The sequence below is a fragment of the Phoca vitulina genome, unplaced genomic scaffold, assembly GCF_004348235.1.
Source record: "Phoca vitulina isolate PV1807 unplaced genomic scaffold, GSC_HSeal_1.0 scaffold34, whole genome shotgun sequence".
Classification (NCBI taxonomy): Eukaryota; Metazoa; Chordata; class Mammalia; order Carnivora; family Phocidae; genus Phoca; species Phoca vitulina.
The window spans coordinates 4027895-4049537 of NW_022589737.1; the positions used below are offsets into that span (position 1 = coordinate 4027895).

Sequence of the window (21643 nt, forward strand, 5' to 3'; positions counted from 1 at the left end):
ACTTCCGTGCTCCTCCCCGCAGCACCCCATGGAATAAGCAGAGCTAACCCGACATCAAAGCTCTGTGAAAATGCTGTGGCTGAGAGAGCACTGAAGCCAGAGTGGCCGGGCAGAGAGATTAGGGACAGGACTGTGAACTCACAAGGGCTTTGGGATCGCACATGTCATGAGACCTGGTGGTCATTGTTGATTCTCTCGCGTTGCCATGGACAGATGACCGTCACTCTCATTACTTTGGACGTCAGCACACTGAGATAGACCAGGCAGTTGAATGAACCTAACTTTCTCAGGATAGAAATATTTTCCAGGAAAATGGAAAAGGGAAAAGGGATCGGAACACCGAGTAAAACAGGAAATGGCAGTGGCCAAGGGGTAGAGGCAGAAGCACCTGACTCCCCGATGTGCAGTTTGAAATTCTTATTAAGGGTTTCTCACCTCAATTTCAAGCCTTTTCTAATTTTTACCTATTGATCAACACCTGCTTTTATCAGCATCCCTAAATCTCTGCCTCTTTGCCAGCGGTGCCAGGAAAGTACTTTTCTCTTCCATCATCTGTTGTTCTTAGGTGAGGATCCTCATAGCATGGAGGGGTCCTCAAGAGCAGTGAACAACCAGCAGCATGCTGAGTCTGTTTACCCATAAAATGGCAAGGGCCAGCTACCCAGGTCAAGTATCCCTGTATCTGAACCAGAGAAAGGCCTCTGTACAAACTGAACTTGCATTACATACCACCTTCCCGGAGCCACCACTGGGGAAAGACAGAGGAAGGGTTGTGGAAGTGGAAACGCTTCCTTATAGAAAGAAGACTGTCCTTGTCCGGTGTTTGATGTATGAAGTGTACCTCCTAGTAACTGGGGCTGTGGCTCCCGTGGACGGGGGCCATTAGCCAACATCATCAAAGGAGAACTTCTGGAGCTGTTGGGTGGCAACATAGCCTAATGGAAAGAACAAGGGCTCAGAAGCCAGATAGTGCTGATGAACATGATGACCTCTTGTACTCCCTTCCACAGTAGGTTCTAGAATAAAATGAGCTTCCTGCCAAGTAAACATGGAACGTGAATAGATAGATATTGTCATAAGGGTCACAAGTCAAATTCTACAGGGACCAGGCAGGAGTATAAATGTGTGGGGCTGACCTCCTGGAGACAGGAGACTCACGTTCACTTTGAGGGGCACCTCGCGCTCAGTGCCGACCATGGGTGCTTGCTATAAAGGAACACCGGTATTCAAAGACCTCCCATGACCCTACTGGATACATGAGTCCCAACACTGTGAAGGCCGAACTGAACACCTTTATGGCGCACAATCAGCCCACAGTCTGCCCACATGTAACTTCTCATCTACATTGCCTGCCTCATTTTACCCAAAGCACAAATCACAGTCCTCTTCCTTTTTAGGTTAAAATAGTTACACCTCATTATACAGGAAGCTCTGTTGCTGTTGTTTTTTGGTTTATTTATTTGTTTGTGCGGCATGAGTGTTACAGCTTTGCTCCAAAGCCATAGCAGTGGTGAGCCAGGTTACCCTCGGGCAACTACTTTATCCCGTAACTTCCTGAAAGCCTGTCAAATCTAGATTTTTGATGACCCACTTCTGAATGAACCCCCTTTTCCTTGTGTCTCTTTTTATCCTTACCCTACCCTATACCCCCAAATCCTGCAGTCGTTTTAGAAGATACGGTCTCGGCCCAGTTGCAATATGGTGGCCTCGGCAATATCATTAAGAGAAATCATCAAAGCCCAGTTGCCTGAGACTTCCCCTCTTAACTCTAGCTCCTAGTTGGAGAAACAGAGGTCTAAGCTTACTTCATTCAAGCGTATCTTGTATCTTTTAACCTGGTCAGCATTAAATCAGATACTTTGGGAGAGAACAGTAACTTGGCACCGAAGCTAAGCTCTCTGACCAAATTCTTGACTGAGGCAGAAACCTATTCTCTGTGCACTGTTTATTCAAGGGGAGAGAGCTCAGATGTGGCCTCAGGTTGGACCAGGAGTTGTGGCTTTGCTTGGGGCTTGCAGCTGAAGACTAAAAAAATATAAGGACTTCAAGCCAACTTCCCAAAGTCTCCCAGTGAGTGGTGGTGGCTTGACTGAGGTGTAGGACCCCGAGCCCCCCTCGCGGCCAGTCCAGCTCTATAACCACTAGACCACACAGTCAGTGTTCAACGTGCACTCAGCAAACCTCAAGCTCCGAGCCGGGAGAAACAGATTTTCCAAAAACAGAGCTGTCTTTGTGAACAATTCAGCAAAAATTCTCTTTCCAGCTGTGAGTCGGGGATTCATGTTGCAAATGCTGGTGTTAATTAAAAACATCCACCTTCTACAGTTTCAACAACAAGAGAAAAGTACCATGCAGGATGTGTTCCTAAGCACTCCTCCCCAAAGCACTTATAAATATGATTTTATTTACGACATGGGCTGCTGAGGGTTCAGACAGATATTATCATTCCCCCTTTTCAGCCCCCAGTGAAAGAGCTGGGGCCAAGAAGATGAAGGTGATGGGTCCAAATTTGCACAGAGCAAACTCAGTATCAGAAGAAGAAACCAGAATACTGTTCGTGTTCAAAGCATCAGCTAAGCTGTTCAAATTTCTGTTAGTATCAAGAAATTTACCCAGTTGAAATCAAATGTTTATCTGTTGAGTCATTAAAAACTGATGCTTCACGTGGCTCTTCGTTCCTTCAGACATGAGCAAAACACGGTGTGACGAGGCCAGGAACATTCCACAAAGGATGACACCATTTATTCAATAATCAGGGCATTGCATTATACTTCCCTGTGTTCTCATTACAAGTTTATTAGGAAATCTTTACCTGAGCTGGTCTTGAGATCGTGAGATCAGCAAGACTGAACTGCATTTCTTCCTTAGCTTGTCTCTGGTTGGTGAGTCTGTCCTGCTTTTTCACACATGCACCAGACAGGAAAGAATCGAGCCAAACCCACATTGTTATGAATGAATTTCTTTGCTTTTAATCTCACACAGTTTAAAATACAATATGAAATCAGGCTACAGTATATAAAAAACTCTCCAGCAAAATGATGTGCCAGCATCAGCTACTAAAATAAACAAACAAAAAACTCCCCCATAAGAAATTTTTTTTGCATTTAAAAAAAAAACACATAGACACTTACATCGCTACATCTCTAAGCTACCTCAGTTCTGATTTTTAAAAAGCACCTGCTTTTCCTTTTTTCATCTTGCTTTTAAATTTTCAGCTTTTAAAAAATATAAATTATATGAAAATACAAGTTGGAAAATAGTCAAACACAATATAACATCTTTTTCACCCCTATACTTCTCAGCTTAAAAAAAAAAGTATTCTTAAAAAAAGTTCAGTAACTGAGGCAGTATTCCTGATAGAGATAATTTCATTTTAATATATATACTTTATATATGTATATGTATACATATATTTATGGTTCCTTGAAACTTCTTTGGAATGTAGATATGAGTTCAACACATTTATATAGACCCCAACAGAAAGCAGCATGCACAGCATGACTAGAACAGAGAAGGTGTGATTTTCACCATGAAGATTAGGCAGGTTAATGCTCTAAAACCCAGAGTGTTCGTCTCCAAAGTGAGGAAAAGCACATCTGATCTTTGAATGCTACTTCCAATCCCCAAAGCCACAAAATCAGGGCTCTGTGTAGGGAAGTCCCTCCCCTGCTTGGAGAAGGAAACAAAAGTGACCCCGAACCCGACAGCCAAAACCAACATGGGCTAAGGCATCTCCAGGAAAATAAGGGTTTCATCAGCTCAACCAGATTTGCCCACCCTTCCTCTGAAGTTAACATGTGTTTTTAAAAAGCATAAATGCAACAATTCTGCTACATTTCCAGTGTATAAACCACCCACCACTCTTCCTGGGATGGTCTCTGGCCTCTGGACAGACGGAGAAAAAGCATCTGGCCAGATGGACAAAGCTGTCTTCACCAGCGCACTATCTACAAATACTGAAAATGATGGACCTAGAGAGCAAGGCATCTTAGCAAACAAGCAGGCTGAGGAGTAGGAGGAGGCACTTTCTTATCTCTTATCTGCTACGGAGTTCTTGCAGGACTTAGACACGCTCACACAAGGGGAGTTTCCAGCAGAAATGCAAGAGGAAAGGTGGATGCACTGAGAAAGTCATGTTATGCCTGGTTGCGAATAGCAAGCGATGACCGATGCCCTGCCTTGGTTCTACTCTTGCCCGTTACTGAACTGTGGAAAGACTTAACTGAAAAACTCAGGTATTATTTTAGCGGCAGTTCTGCACGTCTCCACACACACACACACACACACGCACACACGCACACACGCACACACGCGTGCGTGCACACCCGCACATACACTCACCTTTGCCAGTGCCCAACAAAGATCACATAATCTAAGAGAAAACAATGTAATCCAACGGTTCTGCCTAACACTCCCTGAGCAGCTCCTAAAATACTTCGAGAGCTTCGTTAAGGCACCTGCATCCGGAAGAAGATGAGAATACACAGCTGGGCCAACTCTGCCTTTGCTTTCCAAGTGGACACTCCGATTTATCAGTATGAGGAAACTCATGAATCACAGAGCTAAGTTCCTGATAATTCAGGGTCTGCAAGAGGACCTGGGAGTAAACGATCCACTTTCTTGAAGATACGCTAGCAGGTAGATAAGTACTTCCAGTCTCTCAGCCGGAGCCCAAGAAGGGCTCGCCCTGAGAAGCCCACCTTAAATGTCTCTCCACCTCTCCCACTGAAGTCAGCGAGAGCTGTCCCTCTGTCATCACCATTTTTAATCAGGCATCTATTTGGGGGAGGGGGGGTTCAAGTGTTTTAGGCACTTCTCCTTACTGGTTAGATGTTGCTTCCCACCCTCCCCACCCTGGAAAAAGATCCAAACCTTTGCAGACCACCCTTCAACACTGCCCCAGTCAATTGAGCTTGTCGTTGAACTTTGGAGGAACTAGAAATCTACTCGAATCTCACGGACCACCTCATTTTCTGCACTCAAGCTCCTCTTCTTGTTTCCTTTGCCTTCAAGTCATTCATCTCTTCTGCAATTGAGCTTCACTTACCCTGTGCCAAGATAACAGATCCAAGCACGGGCTGAACAGTGTCTGCACTCTTCACTCTGCATACACGGCCCCACCTGACTCCACTGGCTTAAACCCTTCAAAGGAAAGCCTTGCATTTCTCCTCCCAAAGACAGCCAAGCCACATTTTGCTTCTATCCAACCTTAATTTCCATTGTTCCTAAAACTGAGGACTTCGAAATGGCTTTGTCTGATACTCTTCACCTCATGTCATGACTGCATTTCTCTCTACTGGGTAACAGGGTGGGGGGAAGGAATAAACATGGGATGCCGGAACAATGAGACATAAAGGAGATAAAGAGTAAAGTGTTGGTTTGGAATGACATGCATTCAGGACTTACTTCCTAAGACCTGAGGGGTAATGCCCATGCACACAGCTTTTTATTCCAAGTCATACATGTTACAGGTATAGAACCAATAAAGAACCAAGTCAGTCTTCCTCCTTTGATCTCCTTTCTATGACTTCAACAGTGCTCCTACATTGACTGTGGTCCAAAACCAGGGCTGCAAAATACATTCAGTTCAAAGACTTAATGCTTCTTAGTTCAACGTTAAGTCCAAACCCCGAGAATCCACTAACGACAAGTAAGCAGAGGGGCGTGATCATTTTTTAAAACACAGATGAAATTCACATGCACAGGTCCCGTGTACCCAAATCAGCATGATTTTCTTTTCCTTCATATAGAAGTCACATGAATTTGGGATCCCCGATCTCAGTGACAGCACTTTGCATTTCCAGTGGGGTCTATATAAACAGTTTCCTTGCACTGTGACAGAATCCTCAGCCGGCAAATAAAAACAAACTTGCATGATACCGCAATACTGAGACCACCTTAGAGCTTAAGACGATTTTTAAGAAAAAAAAAAAAAATACTGGCACAAAATTTAATAAAATAAATTTTAACACAAAAACAGTTTGGGCCCCTCCCCACTGAAGTCCATCTTTGTTTCAAAAGTTGAGTAAAAAGTAAATAGTCCTTGGTTTTTAGTGCATCCCCCAAACAAATGTTTTATCCCACCTCCCTCTTTTTTGCCCTCCCAGACCTAAAAACAAAAGCAAATTAATTGCCTTTTTCATGGGTCTCATGACTCCTGATGTGTCCATTTCTTTTGCTAATAGGTCCACAACTCAAGACACATTTTTTTTCATGGACGATTTAAAAAAAATAATGGGACATGTTAGTCTCCTCCTCCCTTAAGCCAGATTCTTCAAACTTCTAAGAAGACCCTTCTCTCTCTCTCTCTCTCCTGAAAATTTGCTCAAGAATTTCTCATCCCACCCACCCCACAAGTCCTGGCTCCTTTCTCCAACTGCGCACAACGGACTATAGCTGCAGCTCACTTAGCTCCCACCCCTGAATGTAAAAAATGAGTTCTGAAAAATTAAAAATAGAATAACGATTAAAAATTAAGAGTCCGACTGATGTGGTTGTTCTTCGAAATGTCTCAGCAGAGTTTTCCCCGACGCTTTTGGTGTCCATCACTCATCAGCATCGGGTTTGACGTCCAGCATGGCATGGAGCTCCTCGGGCGTGTAGCCCAGGAGACTCTGCAGGTCACACACAAAGCGGTACACGTAGCGTTTACCGGCTGTCTTGTGGATGATGTTTTTGTCATAATAGTAGCGTAGGCCACGGCTCAGTTTCTCATAATTCATCTTAGGCTTGTTTTTCCTTTTTCCCCATCTCCTGGCCACCTGAAATTAAAAGAATAAAAAGTGAGAAAGAGATGGGGTAAACACCTAGAAGGTAACCCAAGCAGACACACTGATATGCCCCGATATCCATTCATGGTGACCCATGATATCCAAGGAAGATGGCTAAAGAGTCACGTACATGGAAGATCTTTTTCTCACCCACCTGTTCTGAATTCCCATTTTCAAGAGATGGGCAAGATTCTTTAAATTAACGAAAATACATTGACCCTGTGTTTCTGTGTAATAGAGTTAAAGTACTGGAAAGTATTAAAGTATGAGGGAAATGCAACAGTATAGACTCTCCTCTTTCCTTATGTTGTTGGTAGCCTATCCTCGCTTTGCAAGCATGAAATTTAGCGTGAGGGAGTGGGGCCGATCATGCCTGCATTTCATCAAAGGGAAGCATTTTTTTCTGTACTGGGGTGCGCTATCTTGTCGCGTCTGCCAGACCAGAGATGTTGTCTCTCTTGTTCAATGTTTTCAATTCTGTCGTGCTCAGAGTTGGGCACGGCACAGAGCAACCGCTCAACATGCATTTGTTGAATAAAACAAGACGTTGGTGAACAGATTGTACTGATCTTCCAGGACCTCTTGAATTGTCCGACCCCTTCCAGAAAAGGCAACCCATATTTACGAAGGGCCCACCATGTGCCAGGCATTTCTTGTGTATCGTATCCATGAATCTTGGAAAACAAATGGGCAGTGTAGATATTTCCTCTATTGTCCAAAGGATGCAACTCAGCCTCAGACAGGCTACATAACTGGCTCGAGATCATACAAGTACCAAGGGGCAGAGGTGGGGCTGGAATCCTAGGAAATGTCATCCCGGCCCACATAACCACTTTCCAGAGTTCACGCTCATCCCCCTTCCACACAACGCTCGCAAGTCACTCCCTTCTTACCTCATCTGGGTCAGAAAGCTTGAACTCCCAGCCATCTCCTGTCCAGCTGATAAAAGACTGACAGGACTTATCAGTGAGTAATTCCAGAAGAAACTGCCACAGCTGGATTGGTCCACTGCCTGGAAACACAAGCCATTGTGAATCATTACACCAGCTGCTCAGCACCGCCAGCAATGAATCCCATTATACACAGCCCTCCTCCTGCCTGCTCTCCAGTCCATCCAGCCCTGGGAGGATGAAGGCGGCACATAGCACAAATGTTGGAGGAGGTGCTATGAGTTCAAAAGGACTGAAAGGTGAAAAACTTCCTACCCCTCCCTCAAAAAAGCACTTACAATATACCATTATCTTATCAATATTATTTTGATTGACTTGAAGGTCAGTGCATTTTCACTGCAATGAAAACTCTAGAAAGAAAATTACTGGATCTATTCTCTGAGACATTCTAAGGCAGTTAAAATCTTTTGTGCCTTCAAGAACTACGTCATTATTTTTGCCGTTATTAGTAAGAAAGATTAACTAAGGAATATCTTTGCCACTTCCTATCTGAAGTCAAAGCTCATAAGCGCTTCTCGATATCAGAGAGCCTTTGGCACCTGATTTGTAAGTGACAAGGATCGCTATCCTGGGGTCATCTAACAAGGACACAGAAGTGAGACATTCTTTCGGTCATAAGGTCATAATACTCTCTACCACCATCCCGTCCCCCCAGGCCGCTTACCACAGGCACCCAAACTAAGAAAGGAGAACATCATCACTCTATAAGGGATTAACCTGCCACCCACGAAATCCTCAGAGGTCAGGTGAGGACTGTCTCAGAAATTCTTCATGGGTCCGTATATTCTAACTTACACACACACACACACACTTTTCTTGTCTTAGCCATCAACACTGCCAAAGATCTTAGTTCTGGAAAGCCAGACATACTCTAATAGTCCATTTATCTTATGCTAAAGGATTTATGCTAATAGATTTCCTTTTTTTAAAAAAGATTTTATTTATTTATTTGACAGAAAGAGACACAGCGAGAGCAGGAACACAAGCAGGGGGAGTGGGAGAGGGAGAAGCAGGCTTCCCGCTGAGCAGGGAGCCTGATGCGGGGCTTGATCCCACGATGCTGGGATCATGACTTGAGCCGAAGGCAGACGCTCAACGGCTGAGCCACCCAGGTGCCCTAATAGATTTCCTTTTAACATAACTTTCTACTCAGTTATGACAATGTTGCCAGTGATTGCTATCTCGTTCACGGGTATAGCCAGAGAAACAAGTATGGGTTCAACAGTCGGTGGTGCTTGCTATTGGTCCACACTGACAGCATCATCTTAGAAGCCATCTGGACAGAGGAGGGAAGACGAAGGAAGTCAGGAACACTCTAACTCATCCACGAAAACTTGAGTTTCTAAGGCTCTAACCCTTAACCTGAGTTTCAGATCTGTCTGATCCAAAGTAAAGTGAGATTCAATAGGAAACAAGCTTTTTTAATCTAAAAAAAAGAAATGTTCCTTATGATCTAGAGGGGTCATCTCTTGTTATACCTTATACGTCTACAAGGTATGTTCGCATGCATCATTTTGCTTACTCCTAAAATCCACTCCCCAGCCCTCTCTATAGGCAAGGCACAACTGGTCTTACTGTTGCCATCCTATTAAGAAAGAAAGAGAAAAATGCTCAGAAAAGCGATGTGACTTCGCTCCAGGGGGTGGTGAGAACGTGATGGTGCTGGGTCTAGCTCACAGGCCTTCAGACTCCAGGCACCAGGACAACAGCGCGGACGTGGGTATTCACTGGGCAGCCAAAGGAAGCATCCCCCAGCAAATCCCAGCGTCCTTTCCAGCATAAGCCAAGCTCAATGTGGAAGATAAAATAGCTCTACCTCGTCCTTCTAGGAATGCGCCTTGAGCTCTCTAAAACCAACTTGTAAGAAACGCCTTACATGTATACTAGAATAAGATGATTCAGTGGACTCTACAAAATAACTGAGCATTCAAAGAAACAGCCCAGAATGCTACCCCAGGAAAGCTTTACCCTCCTCTGTCGCCCCCGCCGCCCCCCTTGAAATCACCACTTCACATACCACTCCGACACATCTGCAGGTTTCCTGGGAGTTGAGTTAAAGTTACCAGTAGCTACTGCCTGCCTGGGTTCACGGGACAAATCGTGACATTATGGGAGGAATCTGTGGAGAAGCCATTCTGGATGGGCAGGCGTCAGTCCACGTGTCTCTATTAAGAAAGGCTATGGAATTTCTGGTAGCCAAGAAATTCAGAAACAGCAGCTGAAAACACCTTGCAAAGAGGAAGCCTTCTGGAAGCGGCACAAAGTGACTATACACCCAATAGGACATCGTTGTCTTCATACTCTTTGGAAGAGACGTAACAAGGAAAGGTCAACTACTTGGAAACTACGTGAATGAGCCCTGGAGTCTGCAGCTGTCTCCCGGGCCAAGCCCACAGATGGAAGATGTAACACAGAGAGAGGAGTCGCTGTAAGACCCCGGATGAAGAAAAATGGGAACAAGAGCGAGGACTTGTGGTGTACTCACTATGCGCTGGACGCTGTGCATGATGTGATGCTTTACGTTCATCCCATTTATTCCGTACATTTATTCCTACTCCAGGGAGTAGATACTAGGATTATCATATTTGCTTTTACCACTTTTACAACAGAGAACACTGAGGTCCTGTGTCGCTTGTCCATTGGCCTCGTCTAAGGCCATTCAGAAGTAAAATGGCCGTGAATGGAACCCAGGCGATCTCACCCCCAAATCCTTCATCTTGGCACCGTTTTGTCCTTAGACAGGACCAACCCAGAGGCGGGCATCTGAGCAGCCTGCCTGGTTGAGGTGAGCCATGGGATAAAAGGATGAAGCTTTTAAAAAAAAAACAACAACCCATCTCTCCCTTACCTCTCACAGCAGACACAGGACACTGGGCTGGGCTGGCCAGTGGTTCTCCTGACCATCCGGCCACTGGGGACCTTGGTGTTCACCTCCACAGGTGACACGTCCAGCCCCATGAGTCAGTCCCCACCAGGTAGCTGTTAGGCTAATGTTACTTCACTGTTTCTCCCTCCCACTATTTACCTGCAAACCTCATTCCCACTATTCATCTTCACATCCCTTTGGGAACTGGAGGGCTAGTCCCACCAAATTGAAGGAAGGGGAAGGAAGGACATATCAGGATCCTTCTACCCAGGCAAGTCCTAGTCATTGGCAGGGAGCAGCAAGCACGTTCCAAGTCCCAAAGAGAGAGGCCCAGGAACACATCCCAGTCCCTTGCCCTTGGGATGGGGCAGCCAGAAAGTGCAAAAGGGGAGTTTAAGTCCTGTCGCTGGAACCAGCTCAAAGAGGCAGCCATGTCAGACAGAATTATTCCTGCTGTTTCTCCCGCCCCGTGCCATTTCCTGAACTGGAATGTCAGAGGTGCAAGCTCCATCTGCCTGCTCCAGCCCCAGCTCTGCGTGCATGTGATTCCCAGCAGCCTCTACGGCAGGGCTGCGGTGGGGGGGGGGGGGGGGCGGTGAGCATGGTAAATCCTTGTCTGGGGGTTTGGTTTTTTTGTCTCATTGTGAATTTTCCTCTGTTCATAAGGAACATAACACTGTGAAATTTGGGAACTAGGAGCCCAGGTCGTGGGTGAGGTCCTCTCAAAGTTCTTTTTACCATTTACTATTTACACCAAAGGCAAGAGGGAGGATAAATAGGAAACTCAGATGCCTAACAAAAGCGTAGGAACTTGAATGGGGAGAAAGGCCTCTGGTAAGCTTTACAACAAGAAAGTCAAAATAGGGTGATGTCAGCTCGAGTCTCCTTTCCCCCCCATTCTGGAAGAAAGATCCTGTAAGCCCACCCAGTGCTGAAAGGCACACACAGCGCTCCTGCCATGGGATTCCTCAAGTGGCTGTTCACCCTTCAGAAAGCACGTATGTGGTACCAAATGAAAGGAATCCATGGGATCCCCCCGCCCAAAGATTCCTCCTTTTGGCTGACCCCCAAACCGCCCTTTTGGTGGTAGGGAGCCGTAAATAGAAAGGACGTGAATTATTCTCCCAGCTGGAAACGCCTGGTCTGGGTAAGCGTTCTGGGTCCAGGGTAGGTCCATTCCCTGCCTGGACTCATGGACAGTCCTACACAGGAGCTTGCTTCCACAACCGGGGTCAGGCTCACTGCAGGTCTGGGAAGGGATATCAGGGCCCCCTGATGGAAGCACCCAGCTGGGAGGTAGCTCAGGATTGTAATGCACACTGGTGACCCCACCAGTCACATCCACATCTAGGCCCATGGGAACTTCTTACATCCCAGACTTGTTGAAACCCGGAAATGTGGTTAGCACTCCTGGTTACAGACTCTCCCAGAGGACATTCTGGATTGCTTAGTGTAGCTCTGCCCAAATCCCCAGGGCCGCAGGACTCCTCCATCCCTCACCCTCGCTCCAACATATCCTCAAATTGTAAAGCCTCTTCCTCATTCTCCCTGTACCTCCTCTCACCCTGGGCCCAGCCCCATCCACCCACCCAACTGGACGGTGCTCCCAGGGACCTTTGTCCCAGGGAGCAGAGAATGGTACTAAGAATAGTGCCAGTCATGGGAAGGGGGAGTTCACACACTCGATGTGACTCACAATGGTGTCCCTGTCTGGGGGCCCCAAGGCAGTCAACGGCGTCCTTCACCATGCTGCCCCGGGGTGTCACACATCAGGAATCCAGTGGCATCACTGGGAAACTATGCTTCTCAAGTAGAAACTCTCAGCCACAACAACAGAGGGGTCCCTGTTAGAAGGGAGTCTCTCTCCCAAGAAGTGAAGGAGGGAGGGCACCCCCCCCCGCCCCCCCCCCCACACACACACTCGGGCTGGGCCTGCACACCCCTGCTGACTGCTCCCTCCAACTCCCTCGCTGGCTACAGCGGGGGGATTTCCTCTGACTGCTTTGTTCTTCTCAGCTTCTGGGTAAGAGGAGGGTTCTTAGTACAACACTGACAGTCCTGATCTGAAGAACACGACAGAGCCTTAGAAGCAGAAGTATCAGGTGGGGACCCTCAAGGCACTTGAGATCCAAGGTGTCAGTCTCATTTTTTTTTTTTAAAGACAAAGCTTCAAGTAAATTCCTACTCATCCGGGTGATGTTTCAAGCCCCTTCTCCTTGTCTAGGACCTGGAAGGCCCACCAATCTATCTGGATGAGAGCTGGGTCTGAGAAATCCCCTGTAGTTTTGCTGCTGTGGCTGGTAGTGTTCCCTTACTCTGGAGTCTAAGTGAACAAGTTCAATATACAGCAATGGGCGAGGACAAAATCTTAGTAAGATTCTCCTGGGAATCATCCTTTCCACTTGGCAATCTGTCAGGATCTTCTCATTTTCTAGTCCATGGCCACGGACTCACTGCTGGTGAACGGGGAGCAGGGCTGGACTGCAGTTTTTCCTTTTCCTTTCAGCTGCAAGTCCTCACCCCATCATCTGTGCCCCAGCATGAGGCTAACAGAGCAGAGCTGATTTCCATGCAGACAGAGGTCAGCACGCAGCAGTCATGCTCTCCGGTAGCCTTCTATTATGGGTTTGCTTATACCGAGACCAAGCCTGATGGTCTGTCTGCTCTGTGCCCATCTCTCTCTCGTCACGAGGATATACGCTCTCAGGGCAGAGACAGTGTTTTCTCCACTGGTGAAATGCAAAGCGAGATGGTGCCTCACCAACAAATACCAACAATCAAAAAGCGCCTTGTTGTTGAAGGAGCTGTGTGTTCCCTGTGCGCACGGACTGCATCTTAGTGACCCTTCTTTTCTCGGCAGGTGTGGGGTTTCGGACAAGTGCTCAATAAACATTTTCTGGCTCATGCTGTTGACACACTGGTCCCCTGCAGGAAGGTGTCAGGATCGGAAAGGCTACCCCAGCTGCTTCTCTCTATTAAACCCTATCTGGGACTAATCAACATGAGTGACTCCCAGGCTGTTGGATCAACATGTTCCCCAAAATAGAAACGCCCACACGGCCTGTCCTTTGGGGATTCATTTGCTTCTTTGAGAAGTTAATCTCTTCAGCTTGACTCTAAAAGTCAAATTAAATACCTCAGTGCGGGCAAGACACCACATTTATTTTAACCTATGAAACTCTCATGGTTGGTCACCCTTGCAACAGGGCAGACTCTGCCTTAAGAGCACACATCTGGCAGGTGGTCCTAAACCAGAGGAACGGGCCTTGACTGGCCCCTCCCTTCCCCCCAGGTGTCTCTACCCACAGCCAAACGATGATGGCAAAAACAGAACACGCGAATCCTGAAATGACCCATCTGTTCACAAATCTATCTTCCTTCTCCTGCCACTGTAAAGGTGCCCACTGCGGCTGGTACAGGGGGTGACCCCAGAGTCTACTAAGCATCACACCCTTCCTGTCAACCCCCTTCTAAACCAAAAGATGGCCAAACCTATGTCCACTAAGTCCTTATGAAATGAAGTTGAATGACAAACAGCAAACATCCTGACAATGTCTTGCCCTCCTGCTCCTGACCGTTTCTTGCCCTCTGGACCAAACCCAACCTGAAGCTACAGACATCTTCTGCCTGAGGATGAATAACTCTTGGATGGTTTGGCCACTGAAGCACTGGGAAGATTGTTAAAAGAGAAGGAAGGGCAGAGACTGCTTGATATTTTGGCGTGAGGTTATGTCTGTAGGTACCTTCTCCCACTTCTTCTGAGTGATGCCCATCCTTCGCCCCCCCTCAACCCAATCTCCTCTCATCTCCAACATGATCTAAATATGGTACATTCCATAACCAACAATGTCTCGGTTCAATGAATCACATGTTCTATCAGTAAGTTCCTATATCAATGGCTAATAACTCAAGGGCAGCAGGTGGGGATATAGGTTTTAATAATTCAACATACAACCACAAAGAACACTATCTGACAGGTGCTTGAAAAACACACTCCATGAACGTAATGGACAATAACTTCATGAACTTGCATTTATTTACTGCTGAAAGAGCCAGTAGATAACAATGGAAGCAAGTCAGGAAACAGCTCTCAAATCATGTAAATCCAGCCTTTGATGTCAAGTCCGTGTCCCTGGCACATTAGACCAAAAGAAAGGAGAGAGAATTTCCAAAAAAATTTAAAACAAACAAACGTGTCAGGCAGTGGAAAACTGAGAGATGAGAGCAGACAGTACCCTAAGAAATTTTAAAAATATATATGCCCAAGGAACGCCCCAAGTGGGGAGGTCAAGCGTCCAGCACTTTGCGCCCACCTCCTCCCTGATTCACTGCACGATCTTACGTGACAAATTTAACCTCTCTGGGCTTTAGTTTTCCCATCCCTAAAATGGAAATAGTTATCCCTGCTCCTCCCTACTTTATAGAGATGTCAACTGAGTCCCTGTTATTAAAAAATATATAAATATAAATTTAAATATATATACACACACACATATACACAGAGGCGACCGCAGCGTCGAATATTTTGGGAATAATCTAAAATACGACAGTGGGATTGAACAGAATAATGAGGCAACAGAAAATGTACTTTTAAAAGCAGACTTTTCAAAGAAAGACAAGCAAAAAGGACGAAATTTTTAAAAACTAAACACAGCAAAAGCACTAGATAAAACTCAATTATTCTTCCAAGAATTAAATTGGCCTTTTACATGGCAACTTTGGAAAAGGATAAAGTTGCAGTCTACAAGAAAGGCTAAAGTATATAAATGTGACCTTTTAAAAAATACCATACATGAGAACAACCAGTGCGGATCTGTTAAAGTTCGGGATAACTCTGTGCAGTTCTTGCTCTGATTCAAAGTAGGTGCGCACAAAAAAGAACAGATGCAAACTGCTTTGCAAGTGAAAGTATCACAGGCATTTACGGTTTGGGGAAATCTTCGCCACAGACAGACTTAGATCCTCTTTCCCCCAATGTGCTTTCCTCCCTAATCATTTATGCTCCTCACAAAGCACACTCCACCTAATTATTATGTAGGGCTGACCCAGGAATTCAGCAGCATTGCCCGCAAATGTCGGGCCTAGAGTTTGGGCCTAGAGGCAGATCCCACAGTGTGAACTGAAGATAAAGCGGAAAAGTCCTGTCCGGCTAATCAATGTCCAAGACAGACCGGGCCACAAGCTCAGGTGGCAGGCCCCGGGTTGGCCGGGCTGCCCCACCTGGAACAGACGTAAGTGAGGCTCGCCAGCCCGTCTGTCTTGGCCCCGAGAACAAAACAGTTACACACTCTAGCGTGTGGAGGAAAGACCCTTGTTTTTGCCTGGGCTCCTCGCACCTGCACGTGTTCAAGTACACCTGTGTGGGGGTGGAAGGAGAAAGGAGGCTGGTCTTCTCTTAAAGGGGCAGCCTATATTCAAATGCAGCCACCTCTTCCCTCCAAACCCAAGGACTTTGTCTAACCATGCTCAACCTACCACTCAGACATAGACTCGGATAGAGAGCTAGGGAAGCTCAAGTCAGGAAGTGGGTTCTTATAGAGCTTTTCCTTCTGATGTCTTCTAGGTAACTGACTGTTTTCAGAAGTCACCAGAAATGGGTTAGGTTTGGATTTGAGGGTACGGGGTAAGAATTTTGTTAGAAAACAAAGAAATGCTTCTTCGAACCAATGCAAATGTCAAAAGACAATGCCTCCCCATGATGTATCGAGGGAACAGGAAGAAAGAAAGGTACGTTCGCTGATTCGGACTGAAAGATGAACTTGAGGCGTCTGCAGCCCGTAGTTCGTGGGCTGAGTGCAATCTCTGGAATTTATTTTACCCTAACATTATAGCTGCCCCTGCATATCAAGGATGAGAGAAATGACTAGCGAAGTCTGTTAGAAGTCTTGGGGAGGTGAGCTACATCTCAAGTGGTCATTGGGACACTGAAGTTTTCAAACCTTCATCCAGAAAATAATTTCTGAGCAGCACCCCCTCCAAATGTAAGGCGTGGTAGCCAGATTGGGTCGGATGACAAATAGAACGTGAATGACAGCGAGGAGGCAGCCGAAGAAACACGTTTTGTTTCACCGTCGTGTGAAGAGCTGAGAGTGTCCTACCTACGCCTCGCTTTTAAAGAAGAAAGGACCGAGAACTTAGGCTTGAGGGGCCTGCACAAGAAACTGCACCCACCTCGGCTCTGAATGTCAAACACCTCCTCAGCGCTGCACCCTGTGGGCACCTCTCCAGCGAAGAGCTTCCTGGCCTCCCGTCAAAGTTCAAACTTTCACATTCACTCACTTCAGGAGAACTTTCACTCTTGTGATTCTCAGGGAGAGGTGAGTCACACAGAAGACAATGCCATTTGCTTTGTTACAGTTAGCAACATGCACGGAGCGCCGAAGCCTACAGCGGGCCACCGAGGGAGAGCATCGGGACCGGGGTCGTGAGCCCTGCTGTGCACCTAGCCAGACAGAACAACCATGCTGGCCTATCGGACAATGCACATTCATCAGTCAGGTGCGGTGTGGCGGTCACCCGAGCGGCGGCAGCCATGACAAGGGGCAACGGAGACCTCCCGCTGCAGGAGGAGGGGACTCGAGCGCCTCCAGTGGGCAGCACCGACCTGAGGGTTCCCCAGGAGCCTGGCCAAACCTTTCTTAGAACCGAGCTGCAGATGGAAGCTCTTCTCTATCCAGATCCTCCTTCCCTCTCTCCTTTTCCAGGTGACAGACCTGCAGCATGGTCGAAAGGCTCCCCCACCTTCCCTGGCCGTCCCCCCTTTGTCCTTTACAGATCTCCCTCACACCCCAATACATGTCTTGCGAGTCTAACCATGTCTTGCCATGTACGTCTTAGCAGACCCCAAACAACACACTAACAAGTGACTGTGTTCCCACTAATTGTCTGATATTGTGAAAAACCTCGAAGGGCATCTTCCTTGTGGTTCTCTGTGTGACTTCGGGCTAGACCTCTTTCCCTGTCTGAACCGTGATTCCCTCATTTGTACAATAAGAATAACTGAAGCTACCTCGTGGGGTTGTCAGTGATAGTTATAAAAAAAGAAAGGTAATGTACATGAAAGAGGCTAGGGCTCAGCAGGAGCTTAATACACATGTGGGTTGAGCTGAATAGCTGAATACACATGACCTGATCGAATATGAAATATCTTCTGGGCCCTACGTCACTGCCACCGATTACTGCAATTCTCTAAATAAAATACACTGTCCCCTGACCTCAAGGAATATAAATATAGAATTATAGTGGAGGGGCGCCTGGGTGGCCCAGTCGGTTAAACATCTGCCTTCGGCTCAGGTCATGATCCCGGGGTCCTGAGATCGAGCCCGGCGTCGCGCTCCCTGCTCAGTGGGGAGTCTGCTTGTCCCTCTGCCTCTGCCCCTCCCTCCTCCCTGTGCACGCTCTCTCTCTCTCAAATAAATAAATAAATAAATAAAATCTTTAAAAAAAGAGAATTATATCAGAAAGACGGAGGCTGGAGGATAATATGGAACAGTAGTACGCGCTACGTGCCCAGCAAGGGTTCTGGGTGCTTTCCACAAACTATCCCCTCAATTCTCACAACAACCCTCTGAGATAGTAACTACTATCATTAGCATCTTGCAGATGAGAATCCTGAGGCACAGTGATGCTAGCCTGGCTGAGGTCACACGTGGTCCGCGGCAAAGCCGGGCCACACTCAGCTGCCTGGCTCCCGAGTCCGGCTCTTCACGCCTACAGGAAACTACCCAGGGCTTACACAGCCTGACAAGGCCTCCCTCTCGGGTGTTTTACCGGGACTGAAAAGAGAAGGCAGACCCTCCAAGCAGCAGGCTGCACATGAAGGCTGCCATCGGGAAGATAGGGAGAGAACAGACTGCCTTGAACAGAGTCTCTGCCGAGGAACGAGAGAGTGCACTGTTCAAGCTCCAGAGCAGTGAAGACCATCCAAGGAAAAGAGAAAGATGCCAAGGGGCACCAGCAGGAATATGTCTGGCAGGACCTTTCCCAACAGAAGCTGCTGGGAGTTTCCAGGGCCTGTTGGTTAAGGGCAACAAGGTATGGAGGCCTCAGCAGCACCCGGGCTGAATTTTGCTCAGTGGAAACATTTTACTTCAAAGACAAAAAAGGTGGAGCCTCAAACTGGAGACAGAGCTGAATTCCAGAACAGTCACCACCCAATTCCATCATATGTAGTTAGATTGTGTTAAAGAAACAGTGACCCACAAAATGTGAGGCTTCGGGACACCTCTGGAACAGGCAGGGGGCTGTCCCCAGAAGAGAGGGGTCACCGGTGAGTTTCCTGCAATCCCAAACCCAGCCTCGGATCGCTGGAAACAGCATCGGGGACTGAGGCACATTTTGTGAAGTAGAAATGGGCAGAGATGGCTTGCAAGGTATTGCTGTAACTGAATCAAGACAAGGAGGTGGTTCAGTTAGCTGGGGTCTTCATAAACACCTGGCGGAAAAGGAGAACCTCCCTTTCCACATTTTTTAAAAGACGTTTAGAAAAAAAAAAAAAAATTAGCAGGGAGGCCGAATCCTGCCACCTTGTGATCTTTTTCTACTTGTGGCCAATCAAGAGGCAGAGCAGTGAAAGTGCTCTCTGGGCCAGGGAAAGGGACTTCTCCTCTCAGCCAGTTCAAATTTCCCAAGGGGTTTCCCTCTCCCATGCTCCAAAGTATTTTCCCATCCGTCTCATAACTGAGCATCACATTAACCCATTACTCCAGGGAGATGCCCCCCAACCATTCCATGCACCCCCCCAGGACCCACCGCCAAACACAGCACAGAGAATGGGAATCCCGCCCCGCTTCTAAGATGCTGGCTGGCAGCAAGGTCCCATTTAGGCCAAAGGGGTCTGCCTGGCTTTCTGCAACCTGCTAATCACAGGGCCTCTGAGCCAGAAAGGGGAGACGTTCTCTGTTGCTGCCTTTCTCATTTCTAAGCTCTCTTCCTCCATTCCATCCAGGCTCTGCCCAAGGATACCCTACAGCGATACTGTGGCAGCCCCCGGCCATCTCCAGCTTTGCCTGCCCCAAGAACCTCAGGGCCCCTGGAAAAGACAGCTCCTGCCCCAACAGAGTTCTATATTCCTGTCAACAAGCTGTCTCTTGGGGCGCCTGGGTGGCTCAGTCGGTTAAGCGTCTGCCTTCGGCTCAGGTCATGATCCCGGGGTGCTGGGATGGAGCCCTGCCTCAGGCTCTCTGCTTGGCACGGAGCCTGCTTCTCTCTCTCCTTCTACCCCTCCGCCGGCTTGTGCTCTCTTGCTCTCTCTGTCAAATAAATAAATAAAATCTTAAAAAAAAAAAGAAACAAGTTGTCTCTTCTTCAATTCACACTGTCTTATACTGATAGTACACAGACATTATATTCCAGAGCTTGGGTTGGGTCATCATCCCTCCCCTGCCCCCAAATTAGACAGCTCTATGCTATTCCTAATAACATACCCACCTGGGTTTAGAATTTCAGAACTCTTCTGCACAAATCCACGCTGCACTATGAACTGCTTTGGTGACCCCTCTCAGACCCTTTCCTTATCAGTAACTGAGGCTCGTACCAAAAGCTTCCTCAGTTATTTGTACCTGAGTACCTTGAGATTATTTTGCAATCCAGTTTTCCTTCAGAAAACTGTGATTTCAGGTAACGCACTGCCAAATCTCAGGTTTCATTCTGAATTGAAGGGCTTTGAAACACTTCCTTTGCAATGAAGTTATTTATTTTCAAAAACATGTTTTAGCAGTCGCTCTGGGTTACTGAACGCTAAAACTTCACTACAAGCCAGAACTCCAAGGTTCTGGGCCTGGCCTAGGGACTTTCTTACTGTGTGACTTGAGACTGGTTCTAGACCCACTTATGACACGGCAAGAAGATTTCTTTCAGGCCAGAAGCAATTTGAGAGAACCTACGGGGAATGCACGGGGCTTCTTTTTCTACAAGACTGTGTGTGATGTTTCGCACAAAAATATTTGAAAGTTGAATTCCAGATAGTCCCAAATTTAGCCAGAAGGAAAATGAGGAACTGCATTTTCACAAATCTGCACAGCACTAGAAGGATTTTGTGACAGTTAATGAGTGGCTTTGGGTTTAGCTTTTTTCAGGCTTCAGGATGAAAAAAAGACCCTAGCCACCTCATTCACAATTTTGCAACCGTGGGTGGGGACATACCCAGGCAATAGAATTACTACCAGGCCGGCTCAGGAACAGGTGCAGAAGTGCTAGGAACAGACGCCTTATCTGTGGCAATGCCTTATCTGTCTGGCAATCTGGAATGAAGTTCGACAAAGGTGACTTATAGGCCAATAACTCCAGACTGAAGCCAAAGGCTAGCACTATGTCCTACACACCGCTAACCCATATACACACAGTGCTAATTGGTAACAAGCGGGACACAAGGCCCCTAATCTACTGTATGAAAGCAACTGAGATAAGCAATGAGTATCCTCATTCCTTAACATGGAGAAAGATTTCATAGTCGAGTGAGACATCTGGCACTTAAGATTCAATTCATGAGCTACTTCTGTGCACATGGCAATTATCTGGTCTTGAATAAGTCACTTTTTGTGCATCAGTTTTATCATCCATAAAATGGGGCTGGAAGAGGAGAGAATACCAGTTGACAAATCAGTATATTCTTCTATAGCTACTGCAGTTGAAAAAAAAAAATCAGAGATCCCTACATTTTTCAGGGATCTGGAAAGCATACTGCTTAGGTCTATTAAATAGATAGAAAACACTGGGCCACTTCTCTTGGATTGTTTTGTAATTAGATGGGGTTCATAATGTATCTTCAAACACGAGAAAATGGAGCTTTCTGATTGTATCAGTTTGATAACCGTAAGCAGTTCACAGTAAGGTAAGAAGGTACATTTTGGCGGAAGCCAGCATTGCATTTGATGTATTCTTAACTCAGCTCACAGGCAGGCTTTCAAGCCATGTTATCTGCCCCCACATCTTGACCTAATTTAACAAGTTGCCATGGGAGCCCAGTGAAGGTTGATGCAATTTTCTTATCTTCGGAGGAAGAATGTAACTGTGCAAGAGAATGTGAAAATTCAGTTTCTAACTGATTTCCACACGTA

The 21643-nt window shown here is 46.7% G+C and overlaps 1 protein-coding gene across 4 annotated transcripts in view; it reads right to left on the bottom strand.

Annotated features, from left to right (window-relative positions):
- Window positions 1-2954: 2954 nt before the first annotated feature.
- ETS1 (ETS proto-oncogene 1, transcription factor) overlaps window positions 2955-21643 on the bottom strand; it is a 128173-nt gene continuing 109484 nt past the window's right edge. For all 4 annotated transcript variants that reach the window (XM_032426166.1, XM_032426167.1, XM_032426168.1 and 1 more), the window contains 2 exons: window positions 7664-7782; window positions 2955-6761 (listed from right to left, as the gene is read on the bottom strand). In XM_032426166.1, coding sequence (XP_032282057.1) covers window positions 6546-6761; window positions 7664-7782 — 335 coding nt within the window. In that variant the 3' untranslated portion in view covers window positions 2955-6545. The remainder of the gene's footprint in view (window positions 6762-7663; window positions 7783-21643) is intronic.